We start from the raw sequence: 22068 nt of genomic DNA on the forward strand, positions 1-22068 counted from the left end.
ACCCCGGCCCCTCTTCCTTCAGTATTATCAGAAGTTTAGGGTTTCAGACAGGAGCCCCTCCCAGCAACCGGCTTCGAAATGCTGAGGGTTGAAGCTGGGACCTTCTGCATGCAAGACAGACACCCTACTACCAAACAGTGGCCCTCTCTTTAAGTAGAGATGCTAGTCCTCATGGTTTAGGTAACGGGGAAGTTTAAGAGCTACCTTATCCCAAGCCAGACCGCTGATCCTTCTAGCTCGGTATTGCCTGCACCAGTTGGCAGCAGCTGTCCAGGGTTTCAGATGCCAAGGGGACCTTCTGCAGGCCAAACAGGTGCCCTGACCACGGAGCAACACTTCTCCCTAGACAGTACCATCCGAATGGGCTGACCTATGCTCTTGCAGACGGCGGGTTTTTTCCTGGCCTTCCACTAGGATGGCCAAAGAGAACTTATACACACAGGGACAGTCTACCTCAGGGTTCCCAACCTGCGGCCCATGGGCCGGAAGCGGCCCACGGAGGCCGTTTAACTGGCCCACGAGCCGCCCTCGAACTGAGCTGCCCGCCTGGCGAGTCCCTGGGCGCTGTGCTAAACCGGCACAGCGCAGTGCTGGGACCCTCTTCCGCGGCACCGGAAATCGCTTCTGCGCATGCCCAGATGCCGGAAATCGTTTCTGCGCAGGTGCAATTTTCAGTGTCTGGAAAATCGCACAGAAGCGATTTCCGGTGCCATGGACATGCGCAGATGCGATTTCTGGTGTCGTGCTGCGCCGGCCCGGCCCACAGAGGATCTCCGTGGGAGTGATCCAGCCCATGCCCACTAAGCCTTGCCGACCCCTGGTCTACCTGTAATTCCATCCACCTGCAGAGCAGAAGGCAAGCAAGCAGGGCCGGCTCTACGTAGACCCCCGGTGGCGCAGAGCACCATGGCGCCGGCCCGCCAGGAGGGCGCCGCGAGCTGCGCCCGCCCGCTGGCCGGCCGGTCCGCTGCGCAGCTGCCCGTGGCGCCCACCTGCCCACCGCGCTGGGAAACGGGACGGGAGGGCGCCGGAGAGATCGCGCTGTGCCTGCCCGCCCGCCCCGTAGCAGCGCCGCGCCCACCCGCCCACCGCGCTGGGAAATGGGGCGGAAGGGCGCCGGAGAGATCGCGCTGTGCCTGCCCGCCCACTCCGTAGCAGCGCCGCGCCCACCCGCCCACCGCACTGGGAAATGGGGCGGAAGGGCGCCGGAGAGATCGCGCTGTGCCTGCCCGCCCGCTCCGTAGCAGCGCCGCGCCCACCCGCCCACCGCACTGGGAAATGGGGCGGAAGGGCGCCGGAGAGATCGCGCTGTGCCTGCCCGCCCGCCCCGTAGCAGCGCCGCGCCCACCCGCCCACCGCGCTGGGAAATGGGGCGGAAGGGCGCCGGAGAGATCGCACTGTGCCTGCCCGCCCGCCCCGTAGCAGTGCCGCGCCCACCCGCCCACCGCGCTGGGAAACGGGGCAGGAGGGCGCCGGAGAGATCCGGCGCATCATGACGACAGGGGCGCTTAAGACGGCGCTGCAAGCAAGGCTGTGCCACCACCCTCTGGTTACAGAGGCCAGTTGCCTTTAACCTGACACTAGACCATGAGTGCTTCCTGAACCGTAGGTGCCAACGCTTTGCCCCCACACACACAAAAAGGGGGGGGCCGCCCCCACAAGTTGATGGCCAAAGTCTTTCAAACGGTTTGTGTGCACTGTGTTGTGTGATCAATTATGTGGGGTGGAGGTTACCTGCCACCCCCGAAATATTTTATTTAAGTGGGCACCTCTTTCCTGAACTGTTTCCCTCCCAGCTGGCCTCTTTCTTTCTTTCTTTCTTTCTTTCTTTCTTTCTTTCTTTCTTTCTTTCTTTCTTTCTTTCTTTCTTTCTTTCTTTCCTCGTACAATTTTTCAACTTGATTTCAAAAAGCATAAACATACACCATAAACCAGTTCCAGGTCCAAATACCGAGATTGCTCTGAATCTCCTGATATTGGTCCTTGGGCAACCTTTTGAGCTTGGTGTGTCAAAATTCGCCAAAAAACTGAGCATAACTCGGGTGGTGTGTCACTTTGAGAAGAAACCCACAATTTTGCGGTATTTTTGCTTTTTTTGGGGGGGTGCCCCAAAGCTACTGCGCTTTTTTTGGGGGGGGGGAAGAGAACAGAAATAAATGACGAATGATACCTTCGCTGGAACTAACATGCAGCACTGACATAGTCTGCCAAAGCGCCAAAAAACCCAGCACAGAACGGGTTAAAAAATGAACGCTGTTACACCCAATCATCGTCTGCCAAAGCGCCAGAAAAAACAGCACAGAAAGGGTTAAAAAACCAATCTCTGGCTACCAACAACAACAACAACAAAAAAGGATCTGGGTTTTAACAGTGGAGACAAACTAGTGTGAGGAGGAGCGGGAGAACAAATGGGGGGGGGGACAACAACAACAGCGCGAATGGGCCGATGGGGCGCATGCCCGCAGTGAGGGCTCTGCGTGTCACGTCTGACACGCGTGTCATAGGTTCGCCATCACTGTCCTAACCGTATTATTTACAACTGCATATCAATATTTATCCAGATTTTTAATCCTTCTAAATCATCACCCATTCTCTCCATTGCTGTTAAAATCCTGCAAAACTTTCTTATTTGAACAAAACGAGCGCTTGAGTTTGCCCTCCTCCCTCCCCACACCGCTTTCCTCGTGTGACGTGTCTTTTCGGTCGAAAACCCGGCAAATGTTTGCCAAAAGTACCTTCAGCCAAACGCTGGCTCGGTTGGAGACGGTCTCCAGGACGTGGCCCCCGGCCTTCGAGACTTTCCTCCGCAGCCCGGCCGAATACGGGCTGTAGCTGCTTTTCCCCCGGTTGCTGTGCATGGCCACGATCCGACGCCCCCCCCCAAAAAAACGTTGCCCCACGAGGCAGAGAGGGCGGTGGCAGCCCCGGGCACGGACGATTTCAAGGCCTAGGACGCCCCTCCAGCGCTGAGGCAGATTCCGAGAGCCGCCCCACCCATGCTTGCTTCTGGAAACCTTGTGGGTTTTTTTGTGGGGGGGGGTGGTTTTTCTTTTTCAAAAAACAACAACAACATTGACACACACAGCACCCAATGGCCAGCACCCACCCACCCAGCGCTGCTGCTTAGAAGGGGCGGGCGGAACAAAAAGCCACAAACTGAGCAGGGAGGAAGGTGGGTCGGACGGCTTCCTCTTTTGGGGCTCGGCTACAGCCCTGAATTGTGCAAAACTGAACATAAAGAAAAAGCAGACCCAGATGACGCCATTCTAACATTGTGTATGCCATCAAATGCCAACAGTGCCCTTCAGCTCTCTCTATTGGACAAACAGGCCAAACCCTACGCCAAAGGATAAATGGACATAAATCTGACATCAGGAACCATAAGACTGAAAAACCAGTAGGAGAACACTTCAATCTCCCAGGACATTCTATACAAGATCTCAAAGCAGCTGTCTTATTACAGAAAAATTTCAGGAACAGACTGGAAAGAGAAGTTTCTGAATTGGAACTCATTACGAAGCTTAAAACCATGGAGCCACCTGGGATGAATAAAGACATCGGATTCTTATCTCATTATACACCATCAAGCTTTCCTTAGCATCTCAGCCCTTGCTCCCCCCCCCCGCAAGACCAATTGCAGTCGTTAACAGTCGTTAACAGCCATCGACAGGTTTACCACTCCTATCAGCCCATCACCCATTCCCATCACCCCCACCCTCTGTATATACATAAGGGTCTGACACTTCTGTTTCAAGTGTATCTGAAGAAGTGTGCATGCACACGAAAGGTCATACCAAAATAAAAACTTAGTTGGCCTTTAAGGTGCTACTGAAGGAATTTTTTTATTTTGCTTCGACTCAGACCAACACGGCTACCTACCTGTAACTAGAATCATATTTTGCTTTATTCTTTAAAGCACTAAATAAATTGGAGTCCTTGGAGTGCTGAGAAAATCAAATGAAAAGATTCCCAGAGCTCTGGCCAGGTAAAGGAATGATTTTTAGGAAGTTTTAAGTTGATAATAATAATGAGACAAATTCCAGTAGCAATCCAGTTTTTGGAAATCCAGGACAAGGCCCTGTTTCACTTTATTCTTCATCAGCTCTAGTTTCATAGTTTCAATTGTTCTTGAAATTATTCTTTAAAGCAGGCACCCCCAAACTCGGCCCCCTAGATCTTTTGGGGACTACAATTCCCATCATCCCTGACCACTGGACCTGTTAGCTAGGGATGGTGGGAGTTGTAGTCCCAAAACACCTGGAGGGCCGAGTTTGGGGGTGCCTGCTTTAAAGCAACGCTGAGTTTACAGGGAAGGAAGCTTTTAAAATCTTTTTCCTCCCCCCCTTCTTTTATTTCCTTTTTTGTTTGTTTGTTTTTCTCTCTTTCTCTGCAATTATCTGTATTTGTTGCTTTGATCTCCTCACATTATGAAAAAAACAGTTTCTTTTTTTCTTTTTAATGACAGGCAGGACTGGTTGTTAGTAAGAGGGCAGGCAGGCAGGGGGGCTGGCTGAGACTGCCGGGGCTTCATTCAGCCTCTACAGCAGGCACCCCCAAACTTCGGCCCTCCAGATGTTTTGGACTACAATTCCCATCTTCCCCGACCACTGGTCCTGTTAGCTAGGGATCATGGGAGTTGTAGGCCAAAACATCTGGAGGGCCGCAGTTTGGGGATGCCTGCTCTACAGCTCTCTGTAAAACAAGAGAGAGAGAGAGAGAGAGTCCCCCCCATTATGCAGAATTGAAGGGGCTCTAGTGCCCCCTACTGTTGGCCTACCTACCATTATTATTATTATTATTATTATTATTATTATTATTATTATTATTATTATTATTATTATTACTATTATTATTATTAATACCCCGTCCATCTGGCTGGGTTTATCCAGTCACTGTGTTTTTGTTTTTTTAAAATAAACTTTATTGGGATTCAAATTAAAATACATTCGCAAACACACTAAAGAAACAATAAGACAGAAATAATAACATACAAAATCATATATAAATAATAATAATAAAACATAAAAATTAATATCATAACCTTCAAATATAAATAATCATAATCATAAAGAAATCACAAACAAACAACAAAAAACAAAAATGATACATTCAGATAATCATTCATATCCAAAAACAAAATAATCAAAATACATTTCAACTATATTCTTAATTTTCTATTTCCCTTGCACCTTTATTTATTCCCCTATATCTCCTCCTCCCCTGTTAGACTTCCACTTATCTCCCTCTCAGGTTTTCCCCAGCCACTCTGGGCGGCTTCCAACAAAAGATTAAAAATACATTAAAACAATCTGCCCTTCCAGCTTCCACTGCCTCCCCAGCCATTATTTCTACAAGAAAGAAGATTCCACCTAAACATTAGGAAGAACTTCCTGACAGTAAGAGCTGTTTGGGAGTGGAATTTGCTGCCAAGGAGTGTGGTGGAGTCTCCTTCTTTGGAGGTCTTTAAGCAGAGGCTTGACAGGCATATGTCAAGAATGCTTTGGTGGTGTTTCCTGCTTGGCAGGGGGTTGGACTGGATGGCCCTTGTGGTCTCTTCCAACTCTCTGATTCTATGATTACAGTATTTCGCACACGGCTCCAGCTGCCGGGTCTTATTTTGCACCCAGGTCTGCTGCCGGGTTCTTGCAACGAAAACACCCATTCAGCCAAGTGAATCTTGCAGGCTTGACGTCTTGCCTGGCCCGCCAACGGGAAGCGAAACCTCGCCCAGAGTGCTTTCCGCAAAAACGAAAAGCAAAAAAACCACCCCCGCCAACATTGGCACGGTTCTGTGCTAAAAGGTGGGGTGCGGAAAATAAGATGACCGCGGACTCCCAACTCCTGGCAGCAGCCTCTGCAAGCAGCGTGGTCCAATGGTTGAAGTTGAAGGAGATTCTGTGGAATCATGTTTCTGTATTGTATGTTGTTACACGAATGCAGTGCCGGTTTTATGTATAAGCTAAACAAGCTCTAGCTTAGGGCCTCACTCTCTTGGATGTACATTTCCAAATTATAAGATAAAAAACCAATAAAATAAAACCTACATACAGCAACAGAGTTTTGTGTTGTGTAGGCTCCTATGATGTCAGTCACGGGCCCCGCCTGCTCCCTAAAATATCACTGGTTTACTCATTTCTATATATAGGGTGCCAACAATTAGGTCCACAAATTTACCATATAGCAGGGGTGGCCAACTCCCAAGAGACTGGGATCTACTCACAGAGTTAAAAACTGGCAGTGATCTACCTCCTGAAGAAGTGTGCATGCACACAAAAGCTCATACCAAAATAAAAACTTAGTTGGTCTTTAAGGTGCTACTGAAGGAATTTTTTTATTTCCCTTTTTTAGGGGTTCAGGTCAAGGTTGTTGAGATTTTTTGAGGCAGGGGGGAAACCCTGTTTTTGGGGTGTGAAGAGCTAAAATTTTGAGCCTTTTGGGGCGGAGCCAAAGTTGTTGAGCTTCTTTAGGGGGAGCCGGTGATCTACCAGTGATCTACCACAGATGTCCAGTGATCTACTGGTAGATCACGATCTACCTGTTGGACATGCCTGCCATATAGCATAAATTCAACACAGAAAAACAGCAACCATTTGTTGTTGACAAAGGACAGCTGGACATATAAAGGGCCCCATTCCCTTCAAGAGCTTAGGGCCTCATCAAACCTAAATCCGGCCCTGTGCAAATGTAAAATTATAATTTGAGAAACCAAATAAGTAAATTTTCAACAACATCAGCTACAGATTCTAGAGGGACTCTGTGATCTGCGAAGGAGCCTTGCTTACTGTATGCAAGAGAGTTGGGGCGATGCCTCCATTCGGAATAGGAGGGGATGCTTATTCTTAGATCATGGAATCATCGAGTTGGGAGGGATGCACCCAGAGGTCATCTAGTCCAACCCCCTTGCAATGCAGGAATTGCAACTAAAGCATCCATGACAGATGGCCACCCAACCCTCTGCTTAGAAACCTCCAAGGAAGGAGCGTCCTGTTTTGCAGGCATCCAGTCCCATTGCTCCCCACTTCCTCTCTCTCTCTGCACCTTTGAAGTCGTTTAGGGGACAGGTAGGCGTTCAACTGGTGAAGCTGAAACTTAAAACTGCTTTGAATCCTGCAGAATTTTGGCAGCGGTGATAAAGTCCCCTCTTTCCTAAGCCTTACAATGGGCTCCTTGCGGGATTTGGGGGGGGGTCGTCTCATTTTGGGGGCAGGCAGGCATTCAACTGGTGAAGCTGAAACTTGAAGTTGCTTAAGGAAAAAGCGTCGCCCTCCACCCGAAGCCTTGTAATCGGCTCCTGGTGGCCTTTGAGGGTCCTCCTGTGTCCTTGAAATAGCATTGGGGACAGGTAGACATTCAACTGGGGAAGCTTTTGGTCACGCTGCTTAGGTTAAGGTTCACAGCCGCCTTCCATCCCACGATCCATCTGCCAGAAAGTCTTTCCCAGCAACTGGGATTCAGAAGCATCGCTCCAACTGGGCCACTGTGGCCGGTAGCCATCGATAGCCCTCTCTCCTCTGTGAATTTCTTTTAAGGCCAGTTTGGTGGCTGTCGCTGCCTCCGGCTGCAGCGAAGTCCACCGATTAACTAAGCTCTGTGTGAAGAACGCCTTTCTTTTATCCACCCTGAAAACGTGACCACGACATTGGGGAGGGAGGAAAACGTTCTGCCCCCATTTTCTCCATGCCATGGGTCATTTTAATAGGTCTGGCATTTTCAAGGTTTCATGCAGGCTTCCTCAACCTCGGCCCTCCAGACAATTCCCACCATCCCTGACCACTGGTCCTGCTAGCTAGGGATCATGGGAGTTGTAGGCCAAAAACATCTGGAGGTTGAGGAAACCTGGTTTAATGTTTTGCTGTGTTTTTATATATGCCAGAAGACGCTAGCTGGGGCAACAACCCAGGGTACAAATGAATTATTATTATTATTATTATTATTATTATTATTATTATTATTATTATTATTACCTTTTCTCTACGCTAAGAAGCCCCCCCCCCAAAAAAAGCTGCAACCTTTTCTCCGCAGAGGACTTGCTCCGTCCCCTGAAACATTTGAGCCGCCCTGAACCTTTCCCCCAAATCCACGATGCCCTTTTTCGGGGCGAGTCGGAGCCAATGAACGGCTGCCGTGAGTCGTTGGGCGACGTGCGGCGAGATGGGAGGCGCAGCGGAGTGGCCTCTTGTGAAAATGCCCCTGTTTCGCAAGGCTCCGAGGACGCAACCGTTACTCACCAGAGAGGACGGTGGGACAGGACTTCCTCCCCGGCCCTTCTTCGAAATCGACGGCGTCTTGATCAGCTCTCGCTTCTTCCTCGAAAACATGGTGCCCTCTGGCCGCCAATTCCGTCCCGGGCGATCAGCACCCCAGGGTGGCTTCACCGGGTAGGGGTTGCCTTCCCCGCCATCCAACGGGCCAGAGCTCCCCAAAAAATGCGTTTCCGGGTGCCAAATGCACTCAGGATTCGTCACGGCTGCTGAGGCTCAAAGCACACGCTTGCAAGCTTACTTCCTGGCTCGGTTTTGTCTGAAACACACACCCTTCAAATCTACACAGGAAAAGGTCGGTGTGTGAGAGAGAGCGCGGTTAGGAACAGAGAGGAAGTTCTACTTACTGAGTCCCTCCCTTTGTTTTTTTATTTCTGCCCCCTTTTTGGGCTGGATTTGGCCGATTCCTCTGTCTCCCTAACCCCGGTTTGTGGGCTGCAACCTGCAGGAAAGAGCTGTGAGCCGCCTGAAGGCAATCCTGAATTTTGCCTTTTTAAAAAATGTTTATGTTTATATATATATATATATATATATATATATATATATATATATATATGTTGGAAGCCCCCCTCCCCCGAGTGGCAGGGGCAACCCAGTGAGATTTGCTGTATATAAACAATAAGAATTGTTCTGATTATTACCTAGTTGGGACAGGAGTGCCTGGCGTGCTCTGGTCCATGGGGTCACGAAAAGTCAGACGTGACTAAACGACCAAGTTGGGACCAAGCCCAGATCCCACACAGAGACACGGCGGGTAACCTCCTCAAAGCCTGCAGCACCTCAGAAACCTAAACGGATCACCTCTGATGGACGTGATCAAGCAGAATGGTTTTCCGAATGGTTCTGGGAGTTGAACGGACTCCTGGAATGCATTCTGTTTGAGGACCAAGGTATGACTACTTGCTTAAACACCTTGAATTACATTTGCTGTTCAGTGTTCAATTCAATTTGAAGACATCCTGTTGGAGCTCTCCGCAATACTCCCTTGTGAACAGTTGGGTGCTATCAGCAAACTTGGCTACCTAGCTGCTCAGCACTGACTCCGGGTCATATAAAAGCTATTTAAAAAGCACTCATCCCAAAACTGATCCTTAGGGGCCTTCACTTCTAGTATTCCTTCCTTGTGAAAGTTGGCCATTTCTTCCCATTCTCTTCTTTCTGTTCTTTAAGCAGTTGCTGATCAATAAGGCGGGCTCTCTTCTTATTCCATGACTCACCAAGACGTTGGTGAGACACTGTACTAAAAGAATTTGGGTGCGCTGTCAAAAAACATCAAATGGCTCGTGAGTCACCCGTGCAGAAGCCATGCTCCTATACATTTGGTTACCTCACCTGGAGTACTGGGCCAAAGCAAACAAGATGAATTTTAACAAGGAGAAATGTAAGGTACTACACTTGGGCAAAAAAAATAAAATAAAAAAATGAAAGGCACACCTGGCTTGAAAGCAGTGCATGTGAAAAGGATCTAGGAGTCTTGGTAGACCACAAACTTGACATGAGTCAGCAGTGTGATGCAGCAGCTAAAAAAGCCAATGCAATTCTGGGCTGCATCAATAGGAGTATAGCATCCAGATCAAGGGAAGTAATAGTACCACTGTATTCTGCTCTGGTCAGACCTCACCTGGAGTACTGTGTCCAGTTCTGGGCACCACAGTTCAAGAAGGATACTGACAAGCTGGAACGTGTCCAGAGGAGGGCAACCAAAATGGTCAAAGGCCTGGAAACGATGCCTTATGAGGAACGGCTTAGGGAGCTGGGTATGTTTAGCCTGGAGAAGAGAAGCTTAAGGGGTGGTGATATGATAGCCATGTTCAAATATATCAAAGGATGTCATATAGAGGAGGGAGAAAGATTGTTTTCTGCTGCTCCAGAGAAGCGGACACGGAGCAATTGATTCAAACTACAAGAAAGAAGATTCCACCTAAACATTAGGAAGAACTTCCTGACAGTAAGAGCTGTTCGGCAGTGGAATTTGCTACCAAGGAGTGTGGTGGAGTCTCCTTCTTTGGAAGTCTTTAAGCAGAGGCTTGACAGGCATATGTCAAGAATGCCTTGATGGTGTTTCCTGCTTGGCAGGGGGTTGGACTGGATGGCCCTTGTGGTCTCTTCCAACTCTATGATTCTATGAATTATCTGTAATTATCCAACCGTGGAGGCAGAGAGAGTGTGACTGGCCTGTGGTTATCCAGTGAGTTCCTGGTTGTCCCTAGTCCATGCCTGATACAATACCAGCCTTTTCCAACCTGCAGCCCTCCAGATGTTTCTGGCCTACAGCTCTCATTGTCGCTGACCATTGGCTATGCTGGCTGATAGGAACTGGAGTCTGCCAGCTGCTGTAGGGCACTAGGATGGGAAGACTGCCCTGATCTCCCACAAGTGCCCCCATAAATTCTGCCTCTTCTCAGCCCTCTCCCTTACAACCAGTGCTTATCTTTTCCTCCTCTTCAGCCTCAGTGTTGGCTTCCTAGAAACCAGCAGGGAGGGGCATGGCTGCAAACTTTCCACCTGCCATTGGCTCTGACTCCGCCCACCACTGGTGACCACTGCTTTATCTATATATACTGTATAAAAATGTAGAAGGTGCGTGTTGAGCCACAGCAACGCGTGGCCGGCCACATCTCTAGGCCTGCTCTCCTACATATATATATATCCCGCAGACGTTATAATATTTGAAGGGATATATTCTCCACCTGCCAAGTCTCCCGTATTCCCTGGGAAACCCCCATTTTTCCAGCCGTTTCCTGCTGGCAGCCCGGGTTTTAAAAAAACCCGTAAATCCCCTGGATTCTTACTGGCCTAGGGAGGCTCCTTCTGCGCATGTCTGGAGTCTATGGACATGCGCAGAAGTGATTTCTGGCGTTGCGGCCATTTTGGAAATGGGCAGAGCATGTGTAGAAGCGACTTCCGGTGCTGCTCTGCCCAGTTCCAAAATGGCCGCAGCGCGACTTCCGGTGCCACGCCACGCCGATCCCGGGTTTTTCACTCTGGGAGTTGGCACCTATGCCACCTGCTCTGAGCCTCTTTGCGAAGACCTGGACCACTTACATAAGGCCATATGGGTAGGTAGGTAGGTAATTTAATTTCGGACATTGGGTAGAGGAACATCTTAACTTTTCACCAGAAGCCTAGGAAACGACATATGATATATAGGATCACTAGCTGGCTGGGCCCATAGCTGCCAAGTCTCCCGTTTTCCCTGGGAAATCCCCATTTTTCCAGCTGTTCCTAGCTGAAAAAACAGATCCCCCCCCCGGCTTATTCTGGCGCGGTGGCCATTTTGGAACTGGGTGGAGCATGCTCAGAAGCGACTTTTGATGCTGCTCTGCCCAGTTCCAAAATGGCTGCAGTGCGACTTCTGGCGCGGCAGCCATTTTGGAACTGGGCAAAGCAGCATCAAAAGTCACTTCTGGGCATGCTCCGCCCAGTTCCAAAATGGCGGCAGCGCTACTTCCGGCCTGCTATTTCCGGCCCGGTCCCTTATTTCTCTGACAGCAACTTGGCAGGTATGGCCGGGCCACACGTTGCTGTGGGTCATCCCTGTGATCCTCCACCCCCACCCTGTCCCGATCCATGACCTATCCTGTCTCCTCCTGCCCCCAACCCACACCCTGGCGAGTCCCCACCTCCATTCGGCCTAGTCTGTAAAGGCGAGCCTCCATTGGGCCTAGTAGCTTGCAGTACCAGTGCAGCCTCCAATAGAGGGCCAAGATTTTCTAGCTGTAGTACCAGTGTAGCCGCCGCTAGAGGGCGCTGTGTTGCAACTTCTTCTGCCTTCTATTTCCCAGCTTCCCCAGATGTCCACTGGAGGGAGCACTTTTTTGTACAGAAATCCAGGTTTCTACCTGTGCTAGGTGTGTCGTCTGGTCAATGTAAGTGGATGGTTACACCCCCCACATGTGACTCTGATGTTGTGGGCAAAGTTGAGGGCGATCGGGCAAGCGGTTGTGGAGAAAGGTGTGGAATAACAAACACACACGTTCTACATTTTTATATACAATACTGTACTGTATACAGTATATGATAACCAGATTGCAGTTCTCCACAAAAAGGGGAGAACAATGTGGATTTCAGTTTATTTTGAAGCCTTGAGGGACCAAATGATCAAGTGTGGGCCTTCAGGAATTTATCTCAATTTTAGATTTGTCCAGAATTGGGGGTTGGGGGAGCTGTCTTCTGCATCAGCATAGCTGGCTCGGGTGAATATCTGATGTTTCCTCCCTTTATGGTCTTGATCTATGGGCTACTACTAAAATGAGGCTGCCTTTTAAGCTGTATTTTAAGCTGTATTTTAATTAACGTTTTGGTTTGTTTGTTTTTGTTTTTCTATTATGTTTTATTGTAATTTATATTTAGTGTTAGCCGCCCTGAGCCTGGCTCTGGCCGGGGAGGGCGGGGTATGAATAAAATTTTATCATCATCATCATCATCATCATCATACTAGTCTCTTACCTTCCAAGTCCCGGACTACAGAATCCGGGACCAGCAGCCATGTGACACCGGAAGTTGCGTCAACGTAACTTCCGGTGTCGTTTTGCCATTCTATGGGCACCAAAAAATGGCTGCCGGCGGCTTCAAAAGTCGCATCTACGCATGTCCGGAAGTGCATAGACGTGACTTCTGGTGTCGGCAGCGGCCATTTTTGGTGCCCATAGATGGGCAGAGCGACACCGGAAGTTGCGTCGAAGGGCAAATCAGAAAGAAAAAAAATGGCCGCCGGCAGGAGAAAATAACGGAGAAAAACAGGAGACAAAGTGATACGGGGGACCACCGAGAAAAGGTAAGTAAAAACGGGGGTTTCCCGGGGAAAACGGGGTACTTGGCAGCTATGTACTAGTCTGTGCATTCACACTTGATACTATGGTACATAATGGGGAAAAAACAAAATGTGCAAAAATGTACACCTTGTAGTGAGCTGCACTTATGTCAATATTTTTCACCACCTGATTTCCATTGCAAAAGCATTTTGGAAACATATTTAAGGAAATAACTTTGTAATGTGTCAGGAAACTCCCTGCTACATTTTAAAATTGTCTCTGCTGCCACCAGTACGGATATCTCAGCAGCACAAGCATTTTCTTTCATTGATCTTGGATGTTCCTGGGATTTATAACCTGCCTTTCATCAAAATGGCAACTGAAACCCACAAAGGGTTTCAGATAGCATGAAGAACATGAGAAAACACATCACCTGTTACTTAAAAGGTAAAGGGACCCCTGACCATTAGGTCCAGTCGCGGACAACTCTGGGGTTGTGGCGCTCATATCGCGTTATTGTCCGAGGGAGCCGGCATACAACTTCCAGGTCATGTGGCAAGCATGACTAAGCTGCTTCTGGCGAACCAGAGCAGCGCACGGAAATGCCGTTTACCTTCCCGCCGGAGCGGTACCTATTTATCTACTTGCACTTTGACGTGCTTTCAAACTGCTAGCTTGGCAGGAGCAGGGACTGAACAACAGGAGCTCACCCCGTCGCGGGGATTCAAACCGCCAACCTTCCAGTTGGCAAGCCCAAGGCTCTGTGGTTTAACCCACAGCACCACCCGTGTACCATCACCTGTTACTTAAATGATAGCAAAAGAAGGGGCTAGGTGAAGGCATCTGGGAGGAGAGTTCCATAAGCCCAGTCTTATTCAACATCTTTATCAATGACTTGGATGATGGGCTTGAGGGCATCCTGAGCAAGTTTGCAGATGAAACCAAATTGGGAGGGGTGGCCAATACCCCATAGGGCAGGATCACACTTCAAAATGACCTGAACAGTTAGACAACTGGGCCAAAGCAAACAAGATGAATTTTTAACAGGGAGAAATGTAAAGTACTTGTTGTTGTTTAGTCATTTAGTCGTGTCCGATTCTTCGTGACCCCGTGGACCAGAGCACGCCAGGCCCTCCTGTCTTGCACTGCCTCCCGCAGTTTGGTCAGACTCATGTTCGTAGCCTCGAGAACACTGTCCAACCATCTCGTCCTCTGTCGTCCCCTTCTCCTTGTGCCCTCCATCTTTCCCAACATCAGGGTCTTTTCCAGGGAGTCTTCTCTTCTCATGAGGTGGCCAAAGTATTGGAGCCTCAGCTTCAGGATCTGTCCTTCCAGTGAGCACTCAGGGCTGATTTCCTTCAGAATGGATAGGTTTGATCTTCTTGCAGTCCATGGGACTCTCAAGAGTCTCCTCCAGCACCATAATTCAAAAGCATCCATTCTTTGGCGATCAGCCTTCTTTATGGTCCAGCTCTCACTTCCATACATCACTACTGGGAAAACCATAGCTTTTCTATGATCCTTTATGAAATATGACCTGATCCTTTATGAAATAGATTTAATTGTCCTAATGTTGTCTCTCTTTTTTAGGCAAGCTTGAAAAGAGAAGATACAGTGGTACCTCGGTTTAAGTACACATTTGGTTCCGGAAGTCTGTACTTAACCTGAAGCGAACTTTCCCATTGAAAGTAATGAAAAGTGGATTAATCCGTTCCAGACGGGTCCGCAGATTATTCAACCTGAAGCGTCCTTAACCTGAAGCGAACTTTCCCATTGAAAGTAATGGAAAGTGGATTAATCCGTTCCAGACAGTCTACGAAGTACTTAAACTGAAAGTACTCAAACCGTAGCGTACTTAAACCGGAACTGTACTGAGGTGTGACCATATATGTATTTTCCGGAATATAGATTGCACAGAAGATTGTGAATGAATCTCCTTAAATTATTCAGGTCTCTGCTTTATTTCCCTCCCATTGCTGAAGATTTGATTGTTGACTTGTACATTACTCTATTTTTGTTGGTTAGCTTCTTAAACATTTATTTTCAGTACCTGGCTGAAAGTGTTACATGTTCCACATTTTAGCACAATGTGCTGCAAATTGTTGCCATCATGTAAATGAGGTTAATACGTGTACAGAGTTCCAGGTTAGGTTACCCGAATACTGCCTGATTTCAGTAATCCTTTTCAGATGGTATTGAAACATTGGCTGTGTTTGAAAACACAACAAATAAACAGTTGTTGAACCTTAGGAATTTACCTCATTTAAAATCCAGTTTTTATTTATTGTTTCTGTTCATATCAATAACTAAAACCAAGTGGGAGCATTGTTTTTGTGCGGTGCTTAAGAATTATTTGTATATTATGTGCACAGCATTTCACCAGTTTTTTTTTTAAAAAAGAGAAACCCTCACTTTTTGTTCCTCGCTACACCTTATATGTTCGTCATAATGTTTCTAGAAATTGGGAAATACTTCTTCATTCCAAACAGAAATTTAAAAATTAGGTTTTCATATTGCAGCTGCAGGAACTTTGTATATATATATAAAAGTTTCACAATGACATTCTAAGAAAAGTAAAACAATTTTTTTATCTGAAATTCTACCAGTGTAACCTTTTTTTTCTAGTTACAGGTAGGTAGCCGTGTTGGTCTGGATCGAAGTAAAATAAAAAAAATTCCTTCAGTAGCACCTTAAAGACCAACTAAGTTTTTATTTTGGTATGAGCTTTCGTGTGCATGCACACTTCTTCAGTGTATCTGAAGAAGTGTGCATGTACACGAAAGCTCATACCAAAATAAAAACTTAGTTGGTCTTTAAGGTGCTACTGAAGGAATTTTTTTTATTTTACTTTTTTTTCTAAATAAACAATGGTTTTCTCAATGGGTTGTAAATCATTGTGTGTGTTCTGTACTGTAAGTCAGCTGGTTCTGTACTGTAAGTCTAACTGTCTCATACTTTTGTCCTCTTCAGTCCACTTTGACACCATATATATATATATATATATATATATATATATATATATATATATATATTTTATTTCATAATTTTATTTCATGCGCTTTAAGGAATATTGCAGCTAGGACTACTGTTCCTCCCCCCCTTCCCCCTTTGAGGAGAGAACATGATTTGTCTTTTAAAAAATACTGTTCTTCTTTTCTACAGAATTGTCCCAAAGAACTTGAAGCCCACTGATCCCAGACAAAAAAATCCCAAAATGGCTTGTATGTGAGGGCGCTCATCAGAGTTGGAAGTTGAAAACTGAGGCTACACTTTAAATGTCTAGATTGGTTGTGTTTTCTTTTTGATATCGGTACCCAACTTTCTTGTACATTGTTGTCAGGTGAACAATGACTTGAACATTTTGTGGTGGTGATGTTCATAGAATCATAGAGTTGGAAGAGACCACAAGGGCCATCCAGTCCAACCCCTGCCAAGCAGGAAACACCATCAAAGCATTCTTGACATATGCCTGTCAAGCCTCTGCTTAAAGACCTCCAAAGAAGGAGACTCCACCACACTCCTTGGTAGCAAATTCCACTGCCGAACAGCTCTTACTGTCAGGAAGTTCTTCCTAATGTTTAGGTGGAATCTTCTTTCTTGCAGTTTGAATCCATTGCTCCGTGTCCGCTTCTCTGGAGCAGCAGAAAACAACCTTTCCCCTTCCTCTATATGACATCCTTTGATATATTTGAACATGGCTATCATATCACCCCTTAACCTCTTCTCCAGGCTAAACATACCCAGCTCCCTAAGCCGTTCCTCATAAGGCATCGTTTCCAGGCCTTTGACCATTTTGGTTGCCCTCCGCTGGACACGTTCCAGCTTGTCAGGATCCTTCCTGAGCTGTGGTGCCCAGAACTGGACACAGTACTCCAGGTGAGGTCTGACCAGAGCAGAATACAGTGGTACTATTACTTCCCTTGATCTTAAACCGAGGTATGACTGTAGAATGAATGGAAGCTGTTTTTGAAACACTGTACTGCCTCTTTTCTCCTTAACGTGGATCTTCTGGCATATTCAAAGCCATAGCTGTACCTTTGAAACAGTAGCCAAATTGATACATTGTGCTTAAAGTTTTATTCTTGTTGTTTTAAATACTTAGAAACAATAAAAATAGATGTATGACAACACAAAGAGTCAGCATCCTTTTTAAATCTTGTGGTTTATTCACCTTTCCCCCCTAATGTGTCTTTCACCTTCAGTTAACTCCAGAACTATTGTGCCTTTGGCTAATCTGTTTTGTGGATAGAATAAGCCAAATCTTAATGGTTGTGTGAAACAGTGTCTGTCTGTCTGTAAAATTCTTAAAAAATTCCTTCCAGCAGCACCTTAAAGACCAACTAAGTTTTTTATTTTGGTATGAGCTTTCATGTGCATGCACACTTCTTCAGATACACTGAAATAGAAGTCACCCAGACGCTTATATGTAGAGAAAGGGTGGGGAGGGGTATATCACTCAGAAGGGTGGTGGAAATGGGTGATAGACTGACTGATAGCTGTTGATGACTGTTGTTGTTGTTGTTTAGTCGTTTAGTCCGTGTCCGACTCTTGGTGACCCCATGGACCATAGCACGCCAGGCACTCCTGTCTTGCACTGCCTCCCGTAGTTTGGTCAAACTCATGTTCGTAGCTTCGAGAACACTGTCCATCCATCTCGTCCTCTGTCGTCCCCTTCTCCTAGTGCCCTCAATCTTTCCCAACATCAGGGTCTTTTCCAAGGATTCTTCTCTTCTCATGAGGTGGCCAAAGTATTGGAGCCTCAGCTTCACGATCTGTCCTTCCAGGGAGCACTCAGGGCTGATTTCCTTAAGAATGGGTAGGTTTGATCTTCTTGCAGTCCATGGGACTCTCAAGAGTCTCCTCCAGCACCATAATTCAAAAGCATCAATTCTTCGGCGATCAGCCTTCTTTATGGTCCAGCTCTCACTTCCATACATCACTACTGGGGAAACCATAGCTTTAACTATACGGACCTTTGTCGGCAAGGTGATGTCTCTGCTTTTTAAGATGCTGTCTAGGTTTGTCATTGCTTTTCTCCCAAGAAGCAGGCGTCTTTTAATTTCGTGACTGCGTTCAGCATCTGCAGTGATCAAGGAGCCCAAGAAAGTAAAATCTCTCATTGCCTCCATTTCTTCCCCTTCTATTTGCCAGGAGGTGATGGGACCAGTGGCCATGATCTTGGTTTTTTTGATGTTGAGCTTCAGACCATATTTTGCGCTCTCCTCTTTCACCCTCATTAAAAGGTTCTTTAATTCCTCCTCGCTTTCTGCCATCAAGGTTGTGTCATCTGCATATCTGAGGTTGTTGATATTTCTTCCGGCAATCTTAATTCCGGCTTGGGATTCATCTAGTCCAGCCTTTCGCATGATGAATTCTGCATATAAGTTAAATAAGCAGGGAGACAATATACAACCTTGTTGTACTCCTTTCCCAATTTTGAACCACTCAGTTGTTCCATATCCAGTTCTAACTGTAGCTTCTTGTCTCACATAGAGATTTCTCAGGAGACAGATGAGGTGATCAGGCACTCCCATTTCTTTAAGAACTTGCCATAGTTTGCTGTGGTCGACACAGTCAAAGGCTTTTGCATAGTCAATGAAGCAGACTGTTGACGACTGTAAACGACTGCAAATGGTCTTGCATGAAAAAGCAAGGGGTGAGATCGCTTTATCATGTATAATGAGATAAGAATCCAACGTCTCTGTTCAAACCAGCTCTTTCCATGGTTTTAAGCTTGGTGATAAGTTGCAATTCAGCAACTTCTCTTTCCAGTCTATTTCTGAAATTCTTTTGTAGTAAGACAGCTACTTTGAGATCTTGTATAGAATGTCCTGGGAGATTGAAGTGTTTTCCTACTGGTTTCTCTGTCTTGTGATTCCTGATGTCAGATTTATGTCCATTTATCCTTTGGCGTAGGGTTTGGCCAGTTTGTCCAATATAGAGAGCTGAAGGGCATTTGGCATTCTTGAGTAGCTTCCTGCAGTTCTTGTGGGAGCAGAGAATATTATACGTGGCTCAGATGTGACTCCAAACACACACACTCCCATTTTAGATCTTTTCCCTCCCAGGCATTGACTCTAGCCCAGGCACCCCCAACCTGCGGCCCTCCAGATGTTTTGGCCTACAACTTGGCAAAATTGCCAATGCTTTTAAGGAGGGAAATATAGCGCATGCGCGCGCGCACACACACACACACACACACACACACACCCTCCAAAAAAGAAAAAGTATGTTTGTGTAAGATCAGCTCTCCTGGGGTGGCGGCGGAGGAGCCTTTGGTGAACGACAGAAGCTATTCCAAAAATTCCAAGCCTCTCCCATGACGTTCGCTTCTTCAGCAGTGGGAAAAAAGAGACACGCCTCCTAAGAGATCAAGTTTTCCGGACACAATTCCAAGGAAATCAGATAAGAGGGAGAGAGGCGGCTCCCTCCCTCCCGCCCAGAACCTGAAACCAGCCCAGCCAAATTGTGCATACTAGTTTTAAAGGGGTGCAGGAGGTTTTTGAGCCGGTTAAAGGGGTGCAGGTGGTCTCCCCCCGGCTGTTTTAAATAAGGCCTTTTATGCTACCGGTATTAAAAGCCTGACACCAGAGGTCCTTCTCTAAAAATACCCCTGCCATTCTGTAGGCTTTCTAAATAATAATAATAATTATTATTATTCTGAATAACAATTACAGTGGTACCTTGGTTTACAACCACAATCTGTTCCGGAGGTCCGTTTGTAAACCAAAACAGGTTGTAACCCAAGGTGCGCTTTCGCCAATGGGGCCTCCCAAAAAATTATGTTCGTAATCCAAAGAAAATGGGTTGTAATCCAAAAAAAGGTTGCAAACCGGGACAATCACTTCAGGGTTTGATGTGTTTGTAATCCAAAACGTATGCAAACCAAGACATATGCAAACCAAGGTACCACTATATTAATATTTATATGCTGCCACCTGACTGGGTTTCCTGGAGAGCTGCATTTTAGACATAACAACAACGAAAACCTACCATGATTTTAACCGATTTAAAATTTTTGCATTTTTTACTGCTGCTATAATAATTCCTTTTATTTCTAATGTTTTCCATCATCTGTTTTGTGATTCTCTTCTGTAAGCTACCTTTGAAAATCTAGATTAATTAGTAAAAGAAAATAGGGCCGTTTATTTATTTATACGTAATGAAAATCTAGATTAATAGATAAGGTTTTTTTTAAAGATCACACCATGTATTTATTTATTCATAACATAATGACTTCCTGTTTGTTGCTATTGCCATGATGAATTTTGCCAGCACTGGGTGGCATATAATTTCATGCGAGTCAGAAATGTGTTGTTTTAATTGCTAGGCTGCGTCCGGCTAAAATCTACTCTTAGCTGGGGCCCCCAGTCTTACCCAGTGTAGCCCCTTTGATTTCAATGGTGTATGACTATCCTGTGATATATAGATATGTCTAATTACAATTATTTTATTGTATTACTGGACTTGTCATGTTGTGTGTTGCTATCTAGGAGCTAGTTCTCTCTCTCTCTCTCTCTCTCTCTCTCTCTCTCTGTGTGTGTGTGTGTGTGTGTGTATATATGTGGGTATACAATATGTATATGTGTTGATATATGTGTGCATAAACCGTGTGTGTGTGTGTGTGTACATGTGTGTGTGTGTATTCTGACCTTGTCTGGGAACAGAAGTAAATAAATAACATTTTTAAAATTCATTTATATCTCACCTTTCCTTCGAAGATCTCAAGGTGACATACTACTACTACTACTAATTTATTACTTATACCCTGCCCATCTGGCCAGGCCTCCCCAGCCACTCTGGGTGGCTCCCAACAGAATAATAATAATAATAATAATAAAGCGCTCAAACATTAAAACCTTCCCTAAACAGGGCTGCCTTTAGATGTCTTCTAAAAGTCAGAATTCTTGATGGCAGAAAGTGAGGAGGAATTAAAGAATCTTTTAATGAGGATGAAAGAGGAGAGTGCAAAATATGGTATGAAACTCAACATTAAAAAACCTAAGATCATGGCCACTGGTCCTGTCACCTCCTGGCAAATAGAAGGGGAAGAAATGGAGGCAGTGAGAGATTTTACTTTCTTGGGTTCCATGATCACTGCAGATGGTGACAACAGTCACGAAATTAAAAGACGCCTGCTCTTGGGAGAAAAGCAATGACAAACCTAGACAGCATCTTAAAAAGCAGAGAAGGGGACAACAGAGGACGAGATGGATGGACAGTGTCCTCAAAGCAGCCAACATGAGTTTGACCAAACTGCGGAAGGCAGTGGAAGATAGGAGTGCCTGGCGTGCTCTGGTCCATGGGGTCACAAAGAGTCGGACATGACTAAACAACAAGTCACATAGTTGTTTATTTCCTTGACATCTGATGGGAGGGTGTTCCACAGGGCAGGCACCACCACCGAGAAGGCCCTCTGCCTGGTTCCCTGTAACTTCACTTCTCGCAGGGAGGGAACCTCCAGAAGGCCCTCGGAGCTGGACCTCCGTGTCCGGGCTGGATGATGGGGGTGGAGACGCTCCTTCAGGGATACTGGACTTTGAATGGTACTCCCCCTCCCTATTTTGTCTTCAAAACAACCATGCAAGGTAGGCTCGCTCGAGAGGCAGGGACTGGCTTTCAGGGTCACCCAATGTGCTTAATGGCAGCTGAGTGGGAGATGCAGAGCTCACACAGAAATGTACCCTCGAGGAAGAAGACTTTCCCACAACCACCCTCATAAGGTTCCCATTTCTTTCTTTTTATAAAACCACTAAAACAAATTAAATCAATATTTGTCTAACAAGCACATTAAATCCCATAATTAATTAAAACAAACACAGAACTGCAGTCAAATTGTTGGTTGGTTGGTTGGGGGGGGTAAAAAGAACCTCTGAGCACATGCAGAGCGCCCAGCGGCCACGCAGCCAACCCACAAGCCTCACCGATTGGCAGGGATGCTTGAGCTAAGCTTCGCCACTTGAATGAGGGCCTTACCCCCAATTCTATTTCAAGGCTTAACAGGGCAAAGTAATAATCATAATTACAGTGGCACCTTGGTTTAAGAAAAGCTT

At 46.4% G+C, this 22068-nt stretch overlaps 1 protein-coding gene across 4 annotated transcripts in view; it reads right to left on the reverse strand.

The window, feature by feature from the left end:
- The window catches only part of ARHGAP45 (Rho GTPase activating protein 45), a 57214-nt gene extending 48642 nt beyond the window's left edge, over nucleotides 1–8572 (reverse strand). For 2 of the 4 annotated variants that reach the window (XM_035119329.3, XM_035119326.3), the window contains exon 1: nucleotides 2736–3587. In XM_035119329.3, coding sequence (XP_034975220.3) covers nucleotides 2736–2858 — 123 coding nt within the window. In that variant the 5' untranslated portion in view covers nucleotides 2859–3587. Of the gene's footprint in view, nucleotides 1–2735; nucleotides 3588–8228 lie in introns of those variants that run through there. The other 2 variants (XM_035119327.3, XM_035119330.3) reach the window with 2 other exon arrangements.
- Nucleotides 8573–22068: the final 13496 nt, after the last annotated feature.

The sequence above is a fragment of the Zootoca vivipara genome, chromosome 6, assembly GCF_965207765.1.
Source record: "Zootoca vivipara chromosome 6, rZooViv2.hap1.1, whole genome shotgun sequence".
NCBI lineage: Eukaryota > Metazoa > Chordata > Lepidosauria > Squamata > Lacertidae > Zootoca > Zootoca vivipara.